The 23,081-nt window shown below is 36.6% G+C and overlaps 1 protein-coding gene across 2 annotated transcripts in view; it reads left to right on the forward strand.

The window, feature by feature from the left end:
• OTOGL (otogelin like) overlaps positions 1–23,081 on the forward strand; it is a 171,127-nt gene that overhangs the window by 136,474 nt on the left and 11,572 nt on the right. For both annotated transcript variants that reach the window (XM_010383676.2, XM_030939363.1), the window contains 8 exons: positions 8,748–8,889; positions 9,816–10,001; positions 12,384–12,596; positions 13,063–13,167; positions 13,460–13,567; positions 14,898–14,999; positions 15,322–15,426; positions 15,511–15,551. In XM_010383676.2, the coding sequence (XP_010381978.2) occupies positions 8,748–8,889; positions 9,816–10,001; positions 12,384–12,596; positions 13,063–13,167; positions 13,460–13,567; positions 14,898–14,999; positions 15,322–15,426; positions 15,511–15,551 (1,002 nt within the window). The remainder of the gene's footprint in view (positions 1–8,747; positions 8,890–9,815; positions 10,002–12,383; positions 12,597–13,062; positions 13,168–13,459; positions 13,568–14,897; positions 15,000–15,321; positions 15,427–15,510; positions 15,552–23,081) is intronic.

Below are 23,081 nucleotides of genomic sequence, written 5' to 3' on the forward strand. Positions count from 1 at the left end.
CACTGGGGCTGCAGGTGGAGCTGCCCACAAGTCCCTAGCGGGGCCTGCACCCCTCAGTCCCTGGGCAGTTGATGAGACCGAGCACCGCTAAGCAGGGGGCAGTGCTCCTTGGGGAGGGATGCTTGCGGGAGCCCACTGTGGGGGAGGTTCGGGCATGGCAGGCTGCAGGTCAGAAGCCCTGCCCCGCAGGCTGGCGGCTGAGGCCCAGCGAGAATTTGAGCATGGGTGCCAGCAGTGCTGGGGGACCTGGTGCAACCTCCGCAGCTGCTGGCCCAGGTGCTAAGCCCCTCACTGCCCTGGGCCAGGCGGCAGCAGCTGGCCACTCTGAGTGTGGGGCCCACCAAGCCTGCGCCGGTGCCGGCAGGAAAGTGCCTGCAGGAACTTGTGCTGGCCTGTGAGCACCACTCACAGCCCCGGTTCCCACCCGTGCGTCTCCCTCCACACCTGCCCACAAGTAGAGGGAGCTGGCTCCAGCCTGGGCCAGCCCAGAGAGGGGCTCCTACAGTGCAGTAGCAGGGCTCAAGGACTCCTCAAGTGCCACCAGAGTGGACTACGAGGCCGAGGAGGTGCTGAGAGTGAGGGCTGCTAGCACATTGTCACCTCTCACTTTCAACCAAATGTGCACCTTCAGGAGAGACGTGCATGGAACAGTGAGGGAGGAAGGGTACACTTGCCTAGTGAGCCAGATCAGCCAAATCAGCCCGGGCAGTCAATGGGGTGACAGATGTCGCAGCCAGATATCTCTCACGTCAGATTTTCTGAATATTTTTCATCCATGGTTGGTTGAATCTATGGATGTGGAAACCCTGGATAAGAAGAGCTGATTGTATATGCAAGAGAAAGTATTGTTTAAAGGCCATGTGAGGAAAACATTGAAAGAGTGGTGCAACATCTATGAAGGGAAGAGTCAGGGAAGGAAAGCAAGGGAATTGTGAAGTCAGGAAGGAGCTCACTGTGAATGATCTTTGATGCTGCCCTGTGCATTCCCTGAGGGAAAAGACAAAAGTATGAAGTCATGGGATAAAAATGGCATGTCTTTGTGGAGCTTCAGTTTTACATGGAGATTTGGATGCAAATAAGTTTTCAATGTTCACATTTTTTAAATGCATGCACATAAACATGAAGAAATAGCAAATACTTTAAAACTCATGGCAGTGCCACTTTAGTCTGTCTTTTTAAAGCATCATGATTTTTTTAAATTGCATTTTTAACTGGGAACTTGAAAGGTTGATTATATCAGGAAACTTTCAGCTTGACTATTCAAGGCATAATGAAGCAACACAGGATACCATTTAGTCTGCGATAGCTTCCACTTTTCTCTTAAAATCCTCCAGTATACAAAAATTAGCTGGATGTGGTGGCACACATCTGTAGTCCCAGTTATTCAGGAGGCTGAGGCAGGAGAATTGCTCGAACCCAGGAGGCGGAGGCTGCAGTGAGCCGAGATTGCACCATTGCACTCCAGCATGGATGACAAGAGCAAAACTCCATCTCAAAAAACAAAAACAAAAGAAAAATCCTCCAGTGAATTTGACAGCAAAAAAAGAAACCTAAAATCCGAATATACAGGAGGAATTGGACACTAGCACAAGTGGCTAATCTAACAATTATAATAGATACCTTAATGCTTACTTAAAGTGTGGGTTTTGTTTATTGTAGAAATGTAAATGGGCACCAAGTTATGTTGTGTCTTATGTTGGAAAATCTGAATCAACAAGTACATAAAACTATTCCTAGGGTAACATCTAAAAATCAATCATGCAGAATTTAAGGATAATTATTAGAATATTTTGCTTGATTGTTTATTTTTATAAATAACAAGTAATCTTGTCTCAAAAGATTTCTTCAGAACTAGTTTTAGAATCGTGTGGAAGGTCAGGCTTGTCCATCAAGATCCTCATTTAATCCAACATCACTCTCTTCACAAGGAACATTTTGCTTTTATGTTTTCATAGGCTGTTCAATGATGGGATAAATTTTTAAAATTTTTTTAAGTATTATAGTTTGAATATCTCTTTCAACAAAAGAAAGTTAGTTTGCCATTTTATTTGGTGCATAGATATAAATAAATTTAATTAAAGAAGGCATTGGCTATCTATAAAATATATATGATATATATATATATATATATATATATATATTTTTTTTTTTTTTTGAGGAGTCTTGCTCTGTCATCCAGGCAGTGATGTCATCCAGTGCAGTGGTGTGATCTTGGCTCACTGCAGCCTCCACCTTTCAGATTCAAGCGACTCTCCTACTGCAGCCTCCTCAGTAGCTGGGATTACAGGCATGTGCCACCACACCTGGTTAATTTTTTGTATTTTTAATAGAGATAGGGTTTCACCATGTTGGCCAGGTTGGTCTCGAACTCCTGACCTCAAATGGTCCACCTGCCTTGGCCTCCCAAAGTGTTGAGATTACAGGTGTGAGCCATCATACCTGGACATGGCTATAATATTTTTACAGTCAGAGTTGAAAATTCATTTGTCATCATGGAAAGAAAAGATAAAAAGTAAAACCTAAATAATGTAAATGGATTATTTTAACTGTAATGATAAAGAAGAGCTCACAAAATTGGCTTATTTTGCAGATTTTTTTTTCAAGAGTGACCAATTAAAAATACTATAAAAAAAAGTTTGAGAATAAGATAAAATAATTGACTGTAGGAAGTACTAGTACTTTCAGACTCTCAAGTACTCAAAGTCTCTAGATGTGTTTCCTTGAGAAACTAAAAGAGACCTTTACAAAGCTTATGAGGATTCTATGCACAGTAGCCTGTGTCTTCAGACAATGTCTTTAGCTGCATTCTGGTCATGATGATTCAGTGATAACTCTGGCACAGTGCATACAATAGTGGAAAATGCATTTTCTTTTTACCCACATAGTTCTTGGATATTGCAAAACTGAGATAGAGAAGACATAGTATTGCCATCATGTTGAACTTGATATTTGGCCTTGGATCTCTCAATTCACCGCAGATTTCTTGCATGGATATTTAGGGATTGAATGCAATATCAAAGTGCCCATGAAGTCATGAGATACGCAGGGTGTATTTCTTTTTCTTTCAAAGCCTCAAGTTGTAAGACATTATTTTTATTTAAAAGACACAGACTATTAAGCACCAGAATGTAAAACTTGCACGACCCCAAAAAAATACTTCAAAGAAAATTTGAGTTTATAGTGACTTCTTTGGGCTGAGCTCTAATCAACCTTGAGATAAAGTTTCCCTTTCTCTACCCTCTGCTTCTAAAAGTTACGTTGATTGAAGTCCTATTGCAAGAAAAAAAAGAAAGTTAAGAACTAGAAAAAAGGGAGAGTCATGACAATTTGCTCTATAGATCTGTATGAAGGTCTGAAGAAGATGGGCTAGGCAGGTATAGTAGGGTAGCTAATTAAAAGGTCTCTGAGTAGTTTTTATTTATTTGCTTGTTTTAATCTTTTATTGTGGTAATGTTTACATATTCACAAAAGTGGTGGGAACAGTATAAGAACTTTTCAGTGTCCGTCATATTAAAAAATCATTTAAAAATTGCCTCTTTTTTTCTGCCTATCTTCTTCACTCCTGCCACACCCCGCCCCTGTTGAATTCTTTTAAAGCAAGTCTACTTTGGGAAAATGATGATGGACTCTGCTGATGAGTGGGAAGCAAGTGAGGATAGCGGCATGTTTAGAAAAGAAAGATGGCATTTGGTAGACATTTGGGATGTGGAATGGGCAGGGTTTAAGGACCAATTAGATGTTAGTGCTAAGGGAGGGTGAGCATTTCTAGATGACTTCAACTTTCTAGCTTAAACAGGGTAACATATCGAGATAAAGAAATTCTTTTTTTTTTTTTTTTTTTTTTTTTGAGACGGAGTCTCGCTCTGTCGCCCAGGCTGGAGTGCAGTGGCTGGATCTCAGCTCACTGCAAGCTCCGCCTCCTGGGTTTACGCCATTCTCCTGCCTCAGCCTCCCGAGTAGCTGGGACTACAGGTGCCCGCCACCTCGCCCGGCTAGTTTTTGTATTTTTAGTAGAGACGGGGTTTCACCGTGTTAGCCAGGATGGTCTCGATCTCCTGACCTCGTGATCCGCCCGTCTCGGCCTCCCAAAGTGCTGGGATTACAGGCTTGAGCCACCGCGCCCGGCGAGATAAAGAAATTCTTGATGAGTTGTTGATGCTCGGTCTGTTCCATCCAAGCTATCACCAAGTCATGTTGAGTCCACTTCCAAAATATATTCAATATCCATGCATTTCTTCCCACCACCATTTGAATCCAGACAAACATCACCTCTTGCCTGGTCTAATGACAAAGCTTTATAATTCAATATTGTTAAACAGAATGTCAGATAGTTTAATAGATGCTTCTCTTGACTTACATCTTTTTTTTTTTTTTAATTATACTTTATATTCAGGGATACATGTACAGAGCATGCAGGTTTGTTATATAGGTATACATGTGCCATGGTGGTTTGCTGCACCCGTCAACCCATCAACCCATCATCTACAGTGGGTATTTCTCCTAATGCTATCCCTCCCCTAGTCTCCCACCCCCTGACAGAGAGTGTGTGATGTTTCCCTCCCTGTGTCCACGTGTTCTTATTGTTTAACTCCTACTCATGAGTGAGAACATGCGGTGTTTGGTTTTCTGTTCCTGTGTTAGTTTGCTGAGAATGATGGTTTCCATCTTTATCCATGTCCCTGCAAAGGACATGAACTCATCCTTTTTTATGGCTGCATAGTATTCCATGGTGTATATGTGTCACATTTTCTTTATCCCGTCTATTATTGATGGGCATTTGAGTTGGTTCCAAGTCTTTGCTATTATGAACAGTGCTGCAATAAACATAAGTAGAATGATTTATGATCCTTTGAGTAATACCTAGTAATGGGATTGCTGGGTCAAATGGTATTTCTGGTTCTAGATCCTTGAGGAATTGCCACACTGTCTTCCACAATGGTTGAACTAATTTACACTCCCACCAACAGTATAAACGCATTCCTATTTCTCCACATCCTCTCCAGCATCTGTTGTTTCCTGACTTTTTAATGATCGCCATTCTAACTGGTATGAGATGGTATCTCATTGTGGTTTTGTTTTACATTTCTCTAATGACCAGTGATGCTGAACTTTTTTTCACATGTTCGTTGGCCACATAAATGTCTTCTTTTGAGAAGTGTCTGTTCCTATCCTTTACCCACTTTTTGATGGGGTTGTTTTTTTCTCGTAAGTTTGTTGAAGCTATTTGTAGAGTCTGGATATTAGCCCTTTGTCAGATGGATAGATTGCTAAAATTTTCTGCCATTCTGTGGGGTGCCTGTTCACTCTGATGATAGTATCTTTTTCTGTGCAGAAGCTGTTTAGTTTAATTAGATCCCATTTGTCAACTTTGGCTTTTGTTTCCATTGTTTTTGGTGTTTTAGTCATGAAGTCTTTGCCCATGACTATCCTGAATGATATTGCCTACGTTTTCCTCTAGGGTTTTTATGGTTTTAGATCTTACATTTAAGTCTTTAATCTATCTTGAGTTAATTTTTGTATAAGGTGTAAGGAAGGGATCCAGTTTCAGTTTTCTGCTTATGGCTAGACAGTTTTCCCAACACCACATATTAAATAGGGAATCATTTCCCCATTGCTTGTTTTTGTCAGGTTTGTGAAAGATCAGATAGTTGTAGATGTGTGGCATTATTCCTGAGTCCTCTGTTCTGTTCCATTGGTCTATGTATCTGTTTTGGTGCTAGTACCATGCTGTTTTGGTTACTGTAGCCTTTTCTACCACTGAGCTTCATCCTCGTTTGCAAATCTCTACAAAGCAGGCAGAATAATATCTTAAAATTATAAACAGAATGTGTGATTTCTCTACCTAAAATCCTTCACTGTATTTCACTTAGACTACATTCCAAAGTTCTTACCAGGGCTGTCAATGTCCTCTATGATCTGGCTCACCTACTTCTGCAGCCACATCTTGTGCTATGCTCCTCTTGTTTGCTAAGCTCCAACGTTGTTGCCTCCTCTCAGCTTTCTTCATATTCCAAGAGTTATTTTTTTCTGTCAAAAGGCTATACTTCTTGCTGTTTCCCCAGCTGGAATACTTTTTTCGTTCAATCCTTTCTAACATGGTGGCTTCTCTTCATCTTACTTAAAGGTTTTGTTTTTGTAGTTGTTGAGATCCACAAGCAGAGAACAGGTCTGTTTTATTTACCTTTATTCTTATGCATAGTACAGTGTCTGATATGTAGTTAGGTACCCAATAAATGATGAAAGTGTTCATCAGTTAATAAGTAAGTAGAGGATACAGAAGAATCAGCTTTTGTGGGCTAAGTAGAGAAGGGATTTTTTTTTTTTAAAATTTCGGACAGATTAAGTCATGTGTATCATCAGAGTGAAAACACTAAGCAGAAACTCTGGAGCATAATTCAGGAGCTCAGAGGAGGTAAGTTGAGGCCAGAGATCAGGTTGGAAGAGTTATTAGTATATGGATTTTAAGAATAATGATAATTTATGTTGTGTCAGGGTTTTTTTCTGTACATTTTCCACATATTAGCTCATTTAATTTTCACAGCAATCTTAAGTAGTAGTAGTTGTTACTATTAACTCTACTTCACATATGAAGAAACCAAGATAAAGAAGATTTAAATGCCCCAAATGGTGATAGAAACCATGGGAATGGATGAGCTTGGGGAGAGCATTTTCAGTGACAGAACATGACCATTGAGGATGGGATCTAGTAAAACAGAATGAGAGGCAGGTATAAGAAACAATGACCAAATAGGTGGAAAGGCAACGGAGTGTGGTACCTTTGAAGTTCAAGGAGAGAACATTTTAAGCAAGTGGATGTGCTAATGGCAATATAGGCTTCTGAGAGGTCAGGGAGGGTTTAGAATATCAGTTTCATTGCATTTGATTAAAAGGAGGCTATTAGTGACTAAAGCAAGTATTGTGTGTAAAGTAAGGTGGTTGGAAACTGAGATTTCACAAAGGACATTGAAAGATAGTCGATTCTTAGGGTTTTTTTCTGCATCTTTAAAAATATCTAATTTTATTTTTATATTGACAGATAAAATTGTACGTGTTTACTGTGTATATACATTGTGGAATGATGAAATCTAGCTAATTAACAAATGCATTACCTTATGTGATTTTCACTTGTGTGATGATAATACTTTACATCCACTCTCAGCATTTTTCAATAATGTAATATATTATTATAGTCAACATGTTGTACAATAGATCTCTTGGACTTCTGCCCATCTAACTGAAATTCTGTACCCTTTAACAACATCTTCTCAAGCACTTCAATCCCTGGTAAATATAATTCCTTGCTCAATTCTATATGATCAACTTTTTTAGTTTTCACATGTGAGTAAGATCATGTGGTATTTGTCTTCCTGTGTCTGGCTTATTTCACTTAACATCATGTTCTCTGGGTTCATTTGTGTTGTCACAAATGACAGGATTTCATTCTTTTTAAAGGACAAATAATATACCACTATGTATATTTACCAAATTTGCTTTCTTCATTCATCCATTGGCAGACCCGTAGGTTGATTCTGTATTTTGGCTATTGTGAATAATGCTGCAATAAACATGGATGTGCAGACATCTCTGTGACATACTGATTTCATTTCCTTTGGATATGTACATAGTAGTAGGGTAGCTCGATTATGTAATATTACTATCTTTAATTTTTTTTTTTTTTGTTTTTTGAGACGGAGTCTTGCTCTGCCGCCCAGGCTGGAGTGCAGTGGCCGGCTCTCAGCTCACTGCAAGCTCCGCCTCCCGGGTTCACACCATTCTCCTGTCTCAGCCTCCCTAGTAGCTGGGACTACAGGCGCCCGCCTCGTCGCCCGGCTAGTTTTTTGTATTTTTTAGTAGAGACGGGGTTTCACCGTATTAGCCAGGATGGTCTCGATCTCCTGACCTCATGATCCGCCCGTCTCGGCCTCCCAAAGTGCTGGGATTACAGGCTTGAGCCACCGCGCCCGGCCTACTATCTTTAATTTTTTGAGAAACCTCCATATTGTCTTCCACGATGGCTGTACTAATTTACATTCCCACCAACAGTGCGCAAGGGTTACCTTTTCCCTACATCCTCACCAATGATCATTATTTTTATTGGATGCTTTGGCCTGTATCAGAATTTGGCATCTAAATTTAGATATTTAGTATGTGCCTACTGACTAATGAGTTGAGAGAAAAGTGGAATAAATATTGTCACATGCTACATTATTTATATTTCAGGTATCACTAGATCAAAATGGAACCTATTCTATAGGAACAAATGAGTCTCTAATTAAATTGAGGTGTGCCAAATTTAACAAATCATGTAACTAACATTGAATATTAATAAAAGTTTTGAGAAGCATTTGTAACTTTATTTAATAATCAATACCATATACCATTATAGAATGCTTTGTGAGCTTACAACTTAATCTATAATTCTTCAAACTCTTATTCAGTATATGGAAAAGGCAATTGTAGCCCACAGTGGATATTAGAAATAAATTTTTGCTTGGCTCCACATACTGTTTTCTTTTCCACCTTTATAAGAAAGATGTGTGTAGATTAGTGCACATGGTATTTGTCTTATTTAAGTGTGTTTAGAGTGATGTTTAATATTAAGAATTTTTGAAAAAAGTAAGGTCTATGATGAAGTATAATGAATATTAACTTGCTACCCTTTGATTCTCCAAATAATCTTAGTCTAGCTTAGGGCTTTCAGAGAAATAAAACAATATAACTTATTTCAAAGCAGAATGTTTCTCTAGGTTTCACCGAAAGACTTTTGTGAAAAGATGTGGATCAATTATACCTATTTTTGGAACTATGAGTGTGATGCACTTTCTGCATATGTGGCTCTGTGCAACAAGTTTGATATCTGTATTCAGTGGAGAAAACCTGATTATTGCTGTAAGTAACTGTTAACTGAATAATATTTTTTAATCATAAATAAATGTCACTTTTGCAATCACTTCTTTCCTTCTTTTTCTTCATCACGAACTAATTTAGTAAGCACAAAATGCACAGAAGAAGCTATCACAAACACAAGTTGCATCACTCAATTTCAGAAATAAAACGGTCACACATGAAGCTCCCTATGTGCCTTCTCCAGCCCTTCCCTCTCTCTTTTCCCTGAGAGGTAATCACTATTCAAGAGGGGCATTGCTGATTCATCGGGAATGTGTGTCATCCCCAATTTCACTAGACAGTGTCAAATGGTTCTCCACTGAGATTGTACCAATTTATAACCCCACCAGCTGAGCATTCAATTTTTAATAGTATGACTTTTTACAATCATTGACAATCCACAAGGCTTTTCTAAAACATCATTTATAAACTGCAAAGCAATAGTAATTTCTTTTGACAGTGAAGGATCAAACCTAAACATACAGCATTTTTCTTTTTTATGATTTGGTTGAGTTTTATTGAAACTCAACTGAAAGTGTATTTTGGTTATAATTCTGAGTAGACTGTTAACTCTTCTTACTGCACAGAGCAATAATTTCATAGTAGTTGATTGTATATTTATTCCAACCAGACTTGTGCTGCCTGTTGGTGATATTTATTTGTTATACATCTGATAAGCGTTTCCCACCATAACAGCTAATACTAGTAGACCCTTGGAAAATGCTTAAAAATTACAAAAAATGCAAAAAGCAAACACATTGGTGCCTTTGTTTCTGATGTATGGTTACAGAGTAAATGAAAAATGGACTTTGAAGAGACTAAAATTTGCAAAATATATTTTCTGTAAGAAATCTGACATTTCTTTCTTTTACTAGAATTTAAATAGGTTACTTTCATCATTAGCAAATTTTGTCTCCTATTCTTCAAAGCCCTGAGTTGCCCAGAGGGGAAGGAATATCAACCCTGTGTGCGACCTTGTGAAGCAAGAACATGCCTGAACCAATGGTTCTATGGACATTCTTCCTGTTTGAACTTAAGAGAAGACTGTGTGTGCAAAGATGGAACTATTCTTCACAGGCCACATTCAACCCAGTGCATTTCAGAGAAAGAGTGCGGTAAGACACAAAATACAAAATGCCTTTTCAGGGATCCGACAAACAGACAAAAACGTTTTTTAGATATTGCAGAGATGTGCTAACAAAGATTTATCAAAGACAGCCTGAATGTTGGAAAGGAAATGAGTTTGTCTGTAGTTTGGTTTTAATATGATTTCAAGAGAAGTTAATTGTTATAAAAGCTTCAGTGGTAATGTGTTTTAATCTTTACATCTGCCTATAGTAACTGAGAAAAAGCATGGGAAATCAAGAATTAAGAGTGTGGATTATGGACTGAACTCGAATTCAAGTTAATTCATATATTAGTGGTTCACTTTTACTCCTATGAGTCTCAGGTTATGCATCTGGAAAGTGAGGAAAATGATAGTACTTATAAGGTTAGTGTGGGCTACGTAATTTAGTAAAAAGCATTTTGCATTTAACATGGTGCCTTGAGAAAATTAGCATGTAAGAAATGGCAGATGGTACTATTATCTGGGTGCTATGATTTGGATGTAGTTTGTCCCCACCAAAACTCATGTTAAGGTTTGATCCCCCGTGTGGCAGTGCTGGGAGATGTGGCCTAGTGGGAGGTGTCTAGATCATACGGTCACTGCCCTCATCAATAGATTAATGCCTTCTCAAGGTTGTGAGTGATTTATGACTCTTGTGAGACTAGATTAGTTCTAGCAGAAATGGAATCTTTCCTTCAGGTACAGATTGTTATAAAGGAAGTTTCCTCCTCATGTTTGATTCATCTTCACATCTGTCTACCTCTCCTTTGACTTTCTGCCATAGTACAAGGCAGGAGAAAAACCCTCACCAGAAGTTAAGTAGATGCTGGTGTCACGCACTTTGAACTTCCTAGCCAGCAGAAGTGTGACTAAATGAACCTTTTTTCTTTATAAACTAACCATTTTCAGGTGTTCTCTTAGAGCAACACAAAATGTACTAAGATACTGGAGGAACACATTTAGTATTTCTAATTTTATTTTCAAACAATGTTATTTTGATACATTGTCTCCATGGTGGCGGCAGATGAAAAAGTGCAAAATTGAGATGATTGTAGCACAGGAATTGTCAGTCATAGGCCTCTTCATTGTGGTCATAAGAAAATGAATTGACTAATAATTAAAGAAAAAGGCAAGGAGGAGTGAAATGCATATTTAGTTTCAGAAATAAGCTAGTGTTTGCCAGTATAGAAAGTATCTGTGGAAGACTTTGAGGGTGTACAGGTGTGCTTATATTTATTCTTTAGAGATCTATGAGATTTGGTTTGATAGTAAATAGGATAAGAGTTCACTGAAGGCTGAGGATGTGGTTGGTAACTACATTTATCATTATTATTCCTCAAAAGAACTACTAGATGGTCATATTTATCATAAAACTTTTACTTAAAAATAATAGTCACTAAATAATATTTTGCCTGATTGCCTACTTTTTACTTTTAGATTTTAAAGCAGAAATATTTTGAATTTTCATATGATATAAATGTTATATGAGGTAGGGGTTACCTTGCTTTCTAATCCCACTCATTTTTAACAGTTACTGTTTTCAAACTAATTTAAATTTATATGATTGAATTTGATTAGGCTAAATAAATTATGTTAACAGGACTTGAAATGTGTCAAAAATAATGGAACATTTCATTTATAGAAGAAGACATACAGATTTATAGATGGTTGTAAAAGGAAAGAAATTTTTTCTTTTTCCCCTTCCTTCCTTCCTTCCTTCCTTCCTTCCTTCCTTCCTTCCTTCCTTCCTTCCTCCCTCCCTCCCTCCCTCCCTCCCTCCCTCCCTCCCTCCCTCCCTCTCTCTCTCTCTCTCTCTCTCTCTCTCTCTCTCTCTTTCTTTCTTTCTTTCTTTCTTTCTTTCTTTCTTTCTTTCTTTCTTTCTTTCTTTCTTTCTTTCGTTCATTCGTTCGTTCAAGACAGGGTCTACTCTGTTACACAGGCTTAAGTACAGTGGTCATAGCTCACTGAGACTCAAACTCCGGGCCTCCAGTGATCCTCCCACCTTAGCTTCCTGAGTAGGCATGCCACTACGTTTGGCTAATTATTTTTCTTTTCAGTAGAGACAAGGTCTTGCTCTGTTGCCCAGGCTGGTCTCAAACTCCTGGCCTGAAGCAATCCTCCCTCCTCAGCCTCCCAAAGTGCTGGGATTATGGGTATGAGCCACTGCATCTGACCAGGAAAAAAATACTTTCTGTGGACTAAGTATAAACTTCCATTAAAGAAAAGCGTAAATTAGTGGGTGATGAAAGAGAAATCTGAGAAAAACAATAGACTTGTGACACATCATCTATGTCACCGGGCCATGTCACAGTCTGAAACCAAAACATGGTGGCATGATTTACTTTAGTGCCCAGGTTATGAGAGTTATAATACTGTTGATCTTTTTAAGCATGCACTGATAGTGAAGACGAACCTCGCACTGCTGGGGAGATTTGGAATGGGGGCATTGATGAATGCGCTCTATACAAATGTTTGGAGAATGGAAGTATTATTCCTATAGAACCTGACTGTGATGAAGAGCCCACGCCAGTTTGTGAACGCGAAGCTGAAGTTGTCATGGGCATCATTGATAAATGGACCTGCTGTTCAAAGGAAGTTTGTGGTATGTATGAAGAAGCCTTATACTCAATTGATTCCACAAAATATGTTGATATTCTTTGTGAAAAAGCAGAGCATATATAATGCTTTGTATTTAAAAAATGTGGCATAAATGCCATTTTCTCAAAGCAAGTTTTGTTTCATTACAATTTTGTTGAATACATATATAAAACTGTGACTATTCACAGTTAATAACATTCAACAAAACATGAGAAGAGAAAAGAACTGGGAATCTTTGATTTATGAATCAAGGGTGAAAGGCAATAATAGAAAAACCTCAAAGCTGCTACATTTTCATATATGGCCCATTTTGTTAGCTGAATGGGTTAACTGCAGTGTAAAAACATGCATAATGAGAGTCATTTCCCCTCTTTGAGTTTCCTGCTTTGAGATGGCAGTCATTTCCCTGCTTTGAGTTGGCAGATTTTAGTTATGTTCACTAATATTTTAACAGTTTTTCTTCTTTACAGGATGTGACACTACTTTGTGTGAAACTACCATCCCAACATGTACAAATAGTCAAAAATTGATTGTTGGCCACAGTCCTCTTTCTTGCTGTCCGCAGTACAAATGTGGTAAGTAATCAATATAGAAAATTAAGAGTGAGGTTCATTGTTTATTCAGAACAGTGGATTAGATTCTCATTCTTTGTGTCTCCAAGACAATGCTTTATTATAAAAGATTGTGGAGTTGTCTTGCTAATGTTTTAAACCTGGTATGTATCTTTCATATATATGTATATGTATATATGATTAAGAACTTTAAAATAAGATATTTGTTACTAAATTCAAAGAGAGGTAAACACTGTGTCATTTATTTTATCATCTCATGCTATACGCGTTTTCTAATATAATTGTGTTTCTGCAGAATGTGACCCATTGAAATGCCCCAGTATTTCAACACCAGAATGCAGAGAAGACCAATTCATGATTCAAGTTCAACAGGAAGAACCTTGTTGTTTTTCCCCTCTTTGTGGTGAGTATTCTAGAGATAATTTCTTGGAAGAAGAGAAAGGATCTAGGAAAAAATCTTATTTGATGTGAATTTTATGAGACTGTTGGTAAGCAATATTCTGATGTTATAAGAATTCAACTGAATGAGAACTGTTGTAAAGAAAGTATGACATTTTGAATGACTAGACAATCATAATAAATACCTTCCCCCATCAACAAAAACTATATACCTCAGTCCAAATATGACCAAGATTTTTAAATTAAGCTTTTTAAATAATAAGGCCAATACTTAATTTTTTTGAAGAAAAATTTAGCACCGGCTTTCCTCGAAGAACCAACTTGAATAATGAGCTCTGCTAAGACTTTATAATATGTCTTTAAAACTTCATGTCCTGCATATCATGTTTGAGGTATGATGATCTCAAAAAAGAATGGCAGAAACAAAGGGTGACTGGAAAATGGCTGGAGCTAAATATTCTGCCTGGTGAACTGAACATTGAAATATAAAGAATTCTCTAATTTTTTAAATGAATCATTATATCCATGATTCCTTGGTGATTAATGTAGGTTTCAGAAGTAGTCAAAACAATTTATTTGCACCAGTTAAGATTCATTGGCTGCAAGTGGTAAAACTGATTGATTCTGGCTAGCTTTAGCACAACCCGTTATTGGAAGAATCTGAGAAGGTAGGATCAAAATTAAGCAGAACAGTCAAGCCCTTGGAAGGAGAGAAACCAGCTGCTCTAGGTAGAGGTCACTAATGATTGAGCCAACTTTATTTTTTTCTTCACTTGATGTGTCTCTATATATGACTCAAATTCCATCCAAAGGGATTCTGATTACTCCTATGTGGGTTGTTTCTACAGAGTGGCCCGGTGATGTGAGGCACCTTTAAAGATAGTCACTCAAAAATATGTGGGTGGTGCATTTCCTGAAGGTCATTCAGAGAGTAGTTACCAAAGTTGGGAGGGCATGCTGAAACAGCCCAAAAGAACAAATGCCTGCTACATTTTCATCCCTAAATGAGAGTCATCAATGGTAGTAAATTAAGAAAACATAAATATAATAAATAAACAAGTGACATTTTGATTCTAATGAGAACAAATTACCTAGGAAATCTGAACGTTCTACCTTTCTGGTAAGATGGTGTTCTATATGTCACTGTGCTTGGAAAGCATAATGCAATATACTCAGACAGTATTATTGTTTTTATGACCAAATAAGGAGATATACCTTATATTTCTTTTACTATTTTCTTAAACAAAATTGATTTATGTGTGGTAATTTAAGCTCATATTATAATTCATGGTTTTTAGCTCAGCTGTGACTTTTGGTTTTTTGTTTCCCCTTAGTTTGTGAATCTTGCACCAAACCTGTTCCACTATGTGATGATGGGGAATTTCTCACAGTAGATCTTAATAGCACACACTTCTGTTGCCCTCAGTATTACTGTGGTAAGTGTATATTAACTATTTTAAAATATTTAGATGTGTCCAATGTTTAAGAAGTCCAGTGCATCTTAGTTGGCTGTTACATCAGACCCTTTTTCAAAGTTTTTCACTTGAGCTATCCTAGCACCAGTACTCTTTTTGTACCTGTTTATATGTCATTTGTTTTATCTTCACCAACAACACATGGCAATCTGGTGGTGGGAGAGGTAGCACTTGGGAAATATGAATCCATGCATTATTGGTAATCACAGTGAACTAAATGGTAGGTAATGAGAAATGGTAACTCTATAAAATCCATCTTTACCCATGTAATTTTTCTTTTTAGTATGTGAGCCAAACCTTTGTCCTATGCCATTACTCAACTGTGCAGAAGATATGAATCTTGTGAAAGAAAATGTATCTGGTCAATGTTGCCCAACATGGCATTGTGGTAACTAATTTTCGTATTTTAAGTTTTCATTATAATAAGTTAATTATTTTGATCAATGTAAATATGTTGATTTTTGCCTTTTAGAATGTAACTGTGAAAACCTTGTTATGCCAACTTGTGAAGTGGTAAGAACACATATTTTGATTGACTTGTCATATTTATTTAAATCTGTTTATTTTTCCTTTATCTCTCTCATTTCTAAATTATTCTCAGAGTTAATAAAATTATCCACATTAAATTGTACTGAAGTAGATTAAAATAATGTGCTCTGATATTAGGAAATAGTCAATAAGTTACATTTTACTTGAGATAGGAAAGTACAATACATTATTTTTTTAACTGCTGATAGAATCTGCTAGTCTTGTATCTACTTAAGTTCACTGGTACTAAAATGAAGCAAAATATTGAAAAAAAATTATCTTGAGTGGTGTCTCTAATGATTCTTTAAGAAAGTGCGCTAATAATGCCTCTGTTGTAGAGAAGGGGATACAAACATGGAACTGCCTGTTTCTTGTTAAGCATTATCTGCGAACATGCAAACCTTATAGAAATTTCAAATATTTAATTTTTAGAAATAGCAAGGATAACTCTGGTGTCACTTATTTAATCCTTAAATGTATCCCATAGTGCTTTACAAGTCTTTGTTTTCTTTAACTATTTACCTTCATGATATGCCGATAAGGCTTGAGAAAGATAATATATTCCTGGCCTTATTTATTAGAGAAGACACGCTTTATTTCACAAAGACAGTTTACTTTTCTTTCCCTTCTCAAACAATGTGTACACTTAGAGAATTCATTCAGAATCTCCAGTTCAAAGCTATATTATGAAGAAGGAATGAGGTACTTTTTAAAATAACAGAACCCCTCCTAGGATGCCACTGTTTTATGTAAAAAGCATTAATCCAACATTTGCTTTAATGATGCTCTCATCTATACTTTACAGAGAATGTTTAAACTTTACAAATAACTTTCATAATAATTCTCTCATTTGATTATTTTGTGTGTACACTGTATATACATCTACACGAGAGTAGAATTATGATGCCATGTACTTCTCTAGTCCTTCACAGTTACATAACGTATTCAGTATACTATCTTACTGAATCTTTACCAAGTCAGTACTTTAGCTCATTTTACAAGTGACAGAGATGAAATCCAAGGGAATAAATTATTGACTGAGATTTTCAGGATTCTAACCAAGGATTGCTTTTTGTGTGTGTATGTTTGTGTATTCCCTGTTCTTTCTACTCTGCCTTAACTCTTTATTTCCCTGAGAAAACGTAGCCAAGGCACAACTTGATACAAGAATGAAAGAGAATGTGAGACTGCCTTGTTCTACCTTTCTCTTGCTGTGGCTTGCTTCTGTGATTTGGAATATAAAAATAATAATACCTTATAGGCAATAAGCAAATATAATTTAAATGCTTAGTGTCTGACATATAGGAAGGGCTCAATCAGTATTAGTTATAAGTATTAGTTTTTTTGACACATTAAAACTTAAATTTCTTAGTTTTTTTTCCCTTTACAAGTCTGACCTAGCCATTTTCTACTTTCTATCTTTTTTTCTGGGACACATAGGTTTTCTTTCTCTTTCTCTCTCTCTTTCTCTTTCTTCTTTTCTTTTCTCTTGTCTTGCCTTGTCTTGTCTTGTCTTGTCTTGTCTTGTCTTGTCTTGTCTTGTCTTGTCTTGTCTTGTCTTGTCTTCTCTTGTCTTGTACTGTACTGTCTTTCTTTCATGGAGTCTTGTTCTGTCGCCAGGCTGGAGTACAGTGGTATGATCCCTGCTCACTGCAACCTCTGCCTCCCAGGTTCAAGCGATTCCCGTGCCTCAGCTTCCTGAGTAGCTGGGACTACAGACATGTGCCACCACACCCAGCTAATTTTTTGTATTTTAGTAGAGACGGAATTTCACCATGTTGGCCAGGATGGTCTCAATCTCCTTACCTCGTGATCTGCTCACCTTGGACTCCCAAAATGCTGATTTTACAGGCGTGAGCCACCGTGCCTGGCTGAGACACATAGGTTTTCTAAAGGCAAACTAGAAGCATTATACAATCTTTGTGTTTAATTGTTTTTATATTTTATGTACTTATTTTTAAAATTGACAAAGATTGTATATATTTATTATGTACATGTTAATTTAAAATATGTATACATTATGGAATAGCTAAATTGAGTTAATTAGCACATGCATTACCTCACAACATCATATTTTTTGTGATGAGAACACAGAATCTATGCTCTTAACAATTTCTAAAAATACAATACATTGTTACTAACGATAGTCATTACATTTTACAATAGATCTCTTGAACTTATTTCTCCTATGTAACTGAAATTTTGCATCCTTTGGCCAACATGTCCTTAAGCCCTACTCCCCTACCCTCAGCTCTGGTAACCACTATTCTACTCCCTACCTTCTATGAGTTCAACTTTTTTAGATTCTGCGTATAAATGGGATCATGTGGTATTTGTCTTTCTGTGCTTGGCTTATTTCATTTAACATAATGTCCTCCAGGTTCATCCATGTTGTCTCAAATGACAGGACTTTCTTCTTTTTCAAGGCTGTATGGTATTACATAGTGTATATATACCACAGTTTCTTTATCCATTCATCCTTTGGTGGACATTTGGGTTGATTCCATATCTTGGCTATTGTGAGTAGTGCTGCAGTAAACGTGGGAGTGGAGATATCTCTACAATACAGTGATTTTATTTCCTTTGCATATATACCAAGTAGTAGAATTGCTAGATCATATAGTAATTCTATTTTTAATTTTTAAGGAACATACATACTATTTTTTGTAATGACTATGCTAATTTACATTCCCACCAACAGTGTGCAGGGTTTCTTTTTCTGCATTTTCACAAACACTTGCTATCTTTTGTCTTCTTGATAATGACCATTTTAACAGGTATGAGGTGATATTTCATTATGGATTTAATTTGCATTTCCCTGATTACTAATATTAAGCATTTTAAAATATACTTATTGGCCATTTATATGTTTTCTTTTGTAAAATGTCTATTCAGGCCCTTTGCCCATTTTAAAAATCAGTTTATTTGTTTTTCTTGATATTGAGTTGTTTGAGTTTTTTATTTATTTTGGATATTAACCCATTATTAGATATATAGTTTGCAAATATATTCTCTCACTCTGTAGGTTGTCTCTTCACTCTGTTGATTGTTTCCTTTGCTGTGCAGCAGGTTTTTAGCTTGCTATACTCCCATTTGTATATTTTTCTTTTGTTGTCTCTACATTTGGGTTCACAGCCAAAAAAATCATTGCTGAGACCAATATCCTGGAGCTTTTCCTCTATATTTTCTTCTAGTGGTTTTATAGTCTCAAGCATTACAGTTAAGTCTTTAATCCCCTTAGAGTTAATTTTTGTGTGTTGTGTGAGATAAGGGTCTAATATAATTTGTCTGCATGTGGACACGCCATTGTTCCAGCATCATTTATTGAATAGACTATCCTTTTCCCATTGTTTGTTCTTGGTAACTTTGTCAAAAATTAATTGGCCATAATGCATGGATTGGTTTCTGGGTTCTCTAATCTGTTTTATTGGTCTGTGTGTCTGTTTTTATGCTGGTGCCATGCTGTTTTGATTACTGTAGCTTTGTAGCACATTTTGAAGTCAGGTAGCGTGATGCTGCCAGCTGTGTTCTTTTTGCTCAAGATCGCTTTGGCTATTTGGTGTCTTTTGTGGTTTCAAGCAAATTTGAGGATTGTTTTATCTATTTCTGTAAAAAATGTCACCGGAATTTTGACAAGGTTTGCATTGAATCTGTAGAGCAATTTGAGTAGTATAGATATCTTAACAATAAAATTTGGGGAGCACATTAAAACTTAATTTCTTAAATTACTTTATTATAATTGATTACAAGTTAAACATGATGCTCAGAATGTTAATCACATTATAGAGATCATTATGAAGAAGTTTCCAGAGATAGCGACCATCAAGAAAAACTTGGAAGAATGTGATAGGTTAAAAATAATGGATGAAAGCAGTTGAACTATTTCAGACAGGGGCTAATAGAAACAGAAGTAAATTCACAAAGGTATGAGGTAATAGTTGTATGCTGAAGAATAATAACCATAACACCCTCTCTCTCGCCTGGAGAAAGAGCTAACTGAAGGAAGAATGAGAGATAAAAATCTACACAAATTGGTATATTTGGGGAGGGCTTTATTTTTTATTTTTATTTTCTAAAGACAGAGTCTGGCTCTGTTGCTTAGACTGAAATGCAGTGGCACAATCATAGCATCACTGAACTCCCGAGCTCAAGTGATTCTTCCACCTTGGCCTCACAAAGTGCTAGTATTACAGGTGTGAGCCACTGCACCTGGCCAAGAGGGCTTTAAAGGCAAGGCTGAGGAATGCAGATTTGATTTATTCATGTATTATTTTCATTTATTTATTCAACCAACATTTGTTGAAGATCAGTTATGGGCAGTCATCATGCCAGACACTTGAAAAAGCACAGTCCTACCCTGAGGAGTTCCGTGCAAACTTTATGTGATAGGAGATGGAAAGAGTCCTGCATAGGATGAAAGTTATGAAGAAAATGGTGTTTGAAGGAGATGTTTCTATTTATGCATAGCAGGATATGAGCACTAAAACATTAGTGTCAGGAAATCAGCAAAGAGACTGGTGTAGCTGTTCATTAATGAACATCTTGTGTATTGTGAGGTTGGTGTGAATTTAGGAGGGCAAAATGAAAGACTTTGGCCTTTTGTAACAAATTGAACAAATGTATTGGTTGGGAGAAGAGGGAAGAGAGAGAGAGAGAGAGAGAGAGATTAAAAAACTTCAAGGTTTCAAGCCCTGCACACCAAGAGTCCAAGATTACTGGGTCCTTGAACAAACATTACAATGGCCAGTGGAGCAGCTGAGAGTAGAGGTCCTAGTATTTGACTTGTAACCAGCCTCATACAGAGCTCCTTTTTTTTTTATTTATTTATTTATTTATTTATTTATTTTTTTTTGGCCTGGAAAAGCCAACATAACATCTTGAGTCATTTCAATAGCTTCCAATGTAACAAGAAAAAGATAACCTTTCCTCGTATGGGATTTTATACTTCCTGTGTTCTAGACCCTTTGAAGCTTTTTGGGGTAGCAGTCTCTACGTGCATTCATTAACCTTGGTCTGGTTGTGACCTTAGCTCTGTATTTTTTTTCCTAGTGGATTTCTACCAGTCTCTACTTTCTCTTTTCTTGTGCTAGATGCTGGCCCATCTAGCTTATTTCCAACTCAACCCTCAATGTCTGAATATTAATTGTGAATCATATTTTGACATTCACTATTCCAAGCATTTTTAAATGATTATTATATTATTGGCACTGTGCTAGACACACAGAACATAACTAGTAGCTTTAATATCCTTGAACATCTTACCCAAATATACATAACCCTCCATCCATGATGATTTAGTTTTAACATTCGTGGCTTTACACAAGCATTTATCTGATTCATTGTTCCTGAGTACTCACTCTGAATAATGGCTAATGTTTGTTTCGGTGACTAAGGTGATTTTTAAAAATATCACGTTAGTTTATTCACATAGACAAATGTATTTCAACCTGAAAAGTGTATGTTAGGCCTTTGCAATTTTTTAAAATAATAACTTTATTGACATAAATTTGCATAACATACAATACATCCATATAAAGTATACAGTTCAGTGGCCTTTAGTATATTCACTGAATTGCACAACCTTCAAGACAATCAATTTTAGAAGAATTTCGCCAATCCAAAAGAAACCCTGTACCTACAGCAGTCATTCCTCTTTCCTTTCCAGACTCTCCAGCCCTCAGAAATCTCTACTTTCTGTCTCTCCATGTATTTCTGTTCTTGGTATTTCCTATAAAGAGAATGGTATAATATGTGGTCTTTGTGTCTGGCTCTTTTTACTTAGCATAATATTTTCAAGGTTAATCCATGTTGTTGCATGTGTCACTACTTCATTCCTTTTGTTGTTAATAATATTCTATTGCATGGATATACCTTGATATTTATCCAAATAAGATATACAGATGACCAGTAGCACATGAGAAGATGCTTAACATCATTAAGTATCATTTAAATACAAATCAGAACTATAGTGAGATACCACTTCACATCTTGCCCGAATATACATAACCCTTCATGTATATTAACCCATTATATTAACTCACTAAAAAGACAAAAAATAACACATTTACAAGACTGTGGAGAAATGGAAACCCTTATACACTACTGGTGGCAATGTAAAATGGTGCAGCTGCTTTGGAAAACACCTTGGCTATAACTCAGAAAGGTAAACATAGACTTATTATATAGCACAACAATTTCACTCCTAAATATGTACTGATGAAAAATGAAAACATATGTCTACATAAAAACTTATACTTGAATGTTCATAGCAGCACTCTTCATAATAGTCCAAAGTGGAAGCCCCCTAAAGTGATTTCGCTGCAGACTTTACAGGAGAGGGACGTTCATTTGGGAGTAAAAACTACCATATTTTTTCAGGTAATATTTAGGATTGGTAGAGCAATCAAAGAGGTATTTCCTCTTGGTAAAATTGGCAACTTAGAATAAAAGCATAATTGAATATGTGGATAAGATCTCAAAGGAAATGAGCATGGAAGAGAAGGATAGAAGATTTAAGCCTAAGCTTGAGGAAACAGAGTTAACATTATGGCTTTAACTATTAAAAAACAGGTACATATGTTACCTAAAAGAGTTAGTGTCTTTTTAAAATCTTTGGAGTAGTCATGCACTCGGAGAATTTGATTTATTATTATTTTTAACTCCATTATTCTAACATTTATTTCCAGTCCCATTGGAATTGTCTAATGACTAAAGTCCTAAAATATCAAATGAATTAGTGTTCATAAAACTACTTTACAACTTATAAGGCCCTATAAAAAGCAAAACATTATTAGCTTATGAGGGAAAATGCCTTTTATGTGAATTTATTGGCGTCATTTATTTGTGTCAAGAATAAAATTCATTTTATTACTGATGTCATACGAAAATTAAATGCATCCAGGAAAAGTTGATGCTTTAAATACAATTCTTGAAACTTTAAGCCTAGTCCTGTATTTGGTGGGAAGAATCTCTGTCAGGCCTGATAGGGCAAAGTTTGAGTATCTGTCATAGTAACAACTGTACTAACAGCAAAAGGCTCTATAGCACTTTCTGTGTGTCAGTCCTGTTCTAAACTCTTTACATATATTGATCCGTTTATTTCTCTCAACAATCCTAAGAGGCAGGCAGTATTATTATCTCCATATTGCAGATGAAGGAAGTGAGGAGCAGACTGATTAAGTAATGTGCCCTAAATCAAAAAGTTAGTAAGTTATGGAGTCAGGATTGGTGCAAAGGCAGTTCCATTCCTAAGACTGTGCTATTAACCACTATACTATACTATACTTGTGTTGCTGTTGTATATATTATAGCAGCCTTGTGCAGATGCAGACATCAGAGCCCTGGGCTGCCTCGGTAGAGCAGGTCAAGAACATTTCCATGAAGCAAAGTTCCCAGGGTTGGCAAATATTGTCTTTGATTGCCCTACAGAAGCTCAGAATCAAACAATATGATTTTAAAAAGTGTATGACTGTGTGATAAGGAACTTATTAGATGCTATCACTGAGTATGTATGTG

The sequence above is a fragment of the Rhinopithecus roxellana genome, chromosome 10, assembly GCF_007565055.1.
Source record: "Rhinopithecus roxellana isolate Shanxi Qingling chromosome 10, ASM756505v1, whole genome shotgun sequence".
Taxonomy (NCBI): Eukaryota; Metazoa; Chordata; class Mammalia; order Primates; family Cercopithecidae; genus Rhinopithecus; species Rhinopithecus roxellana.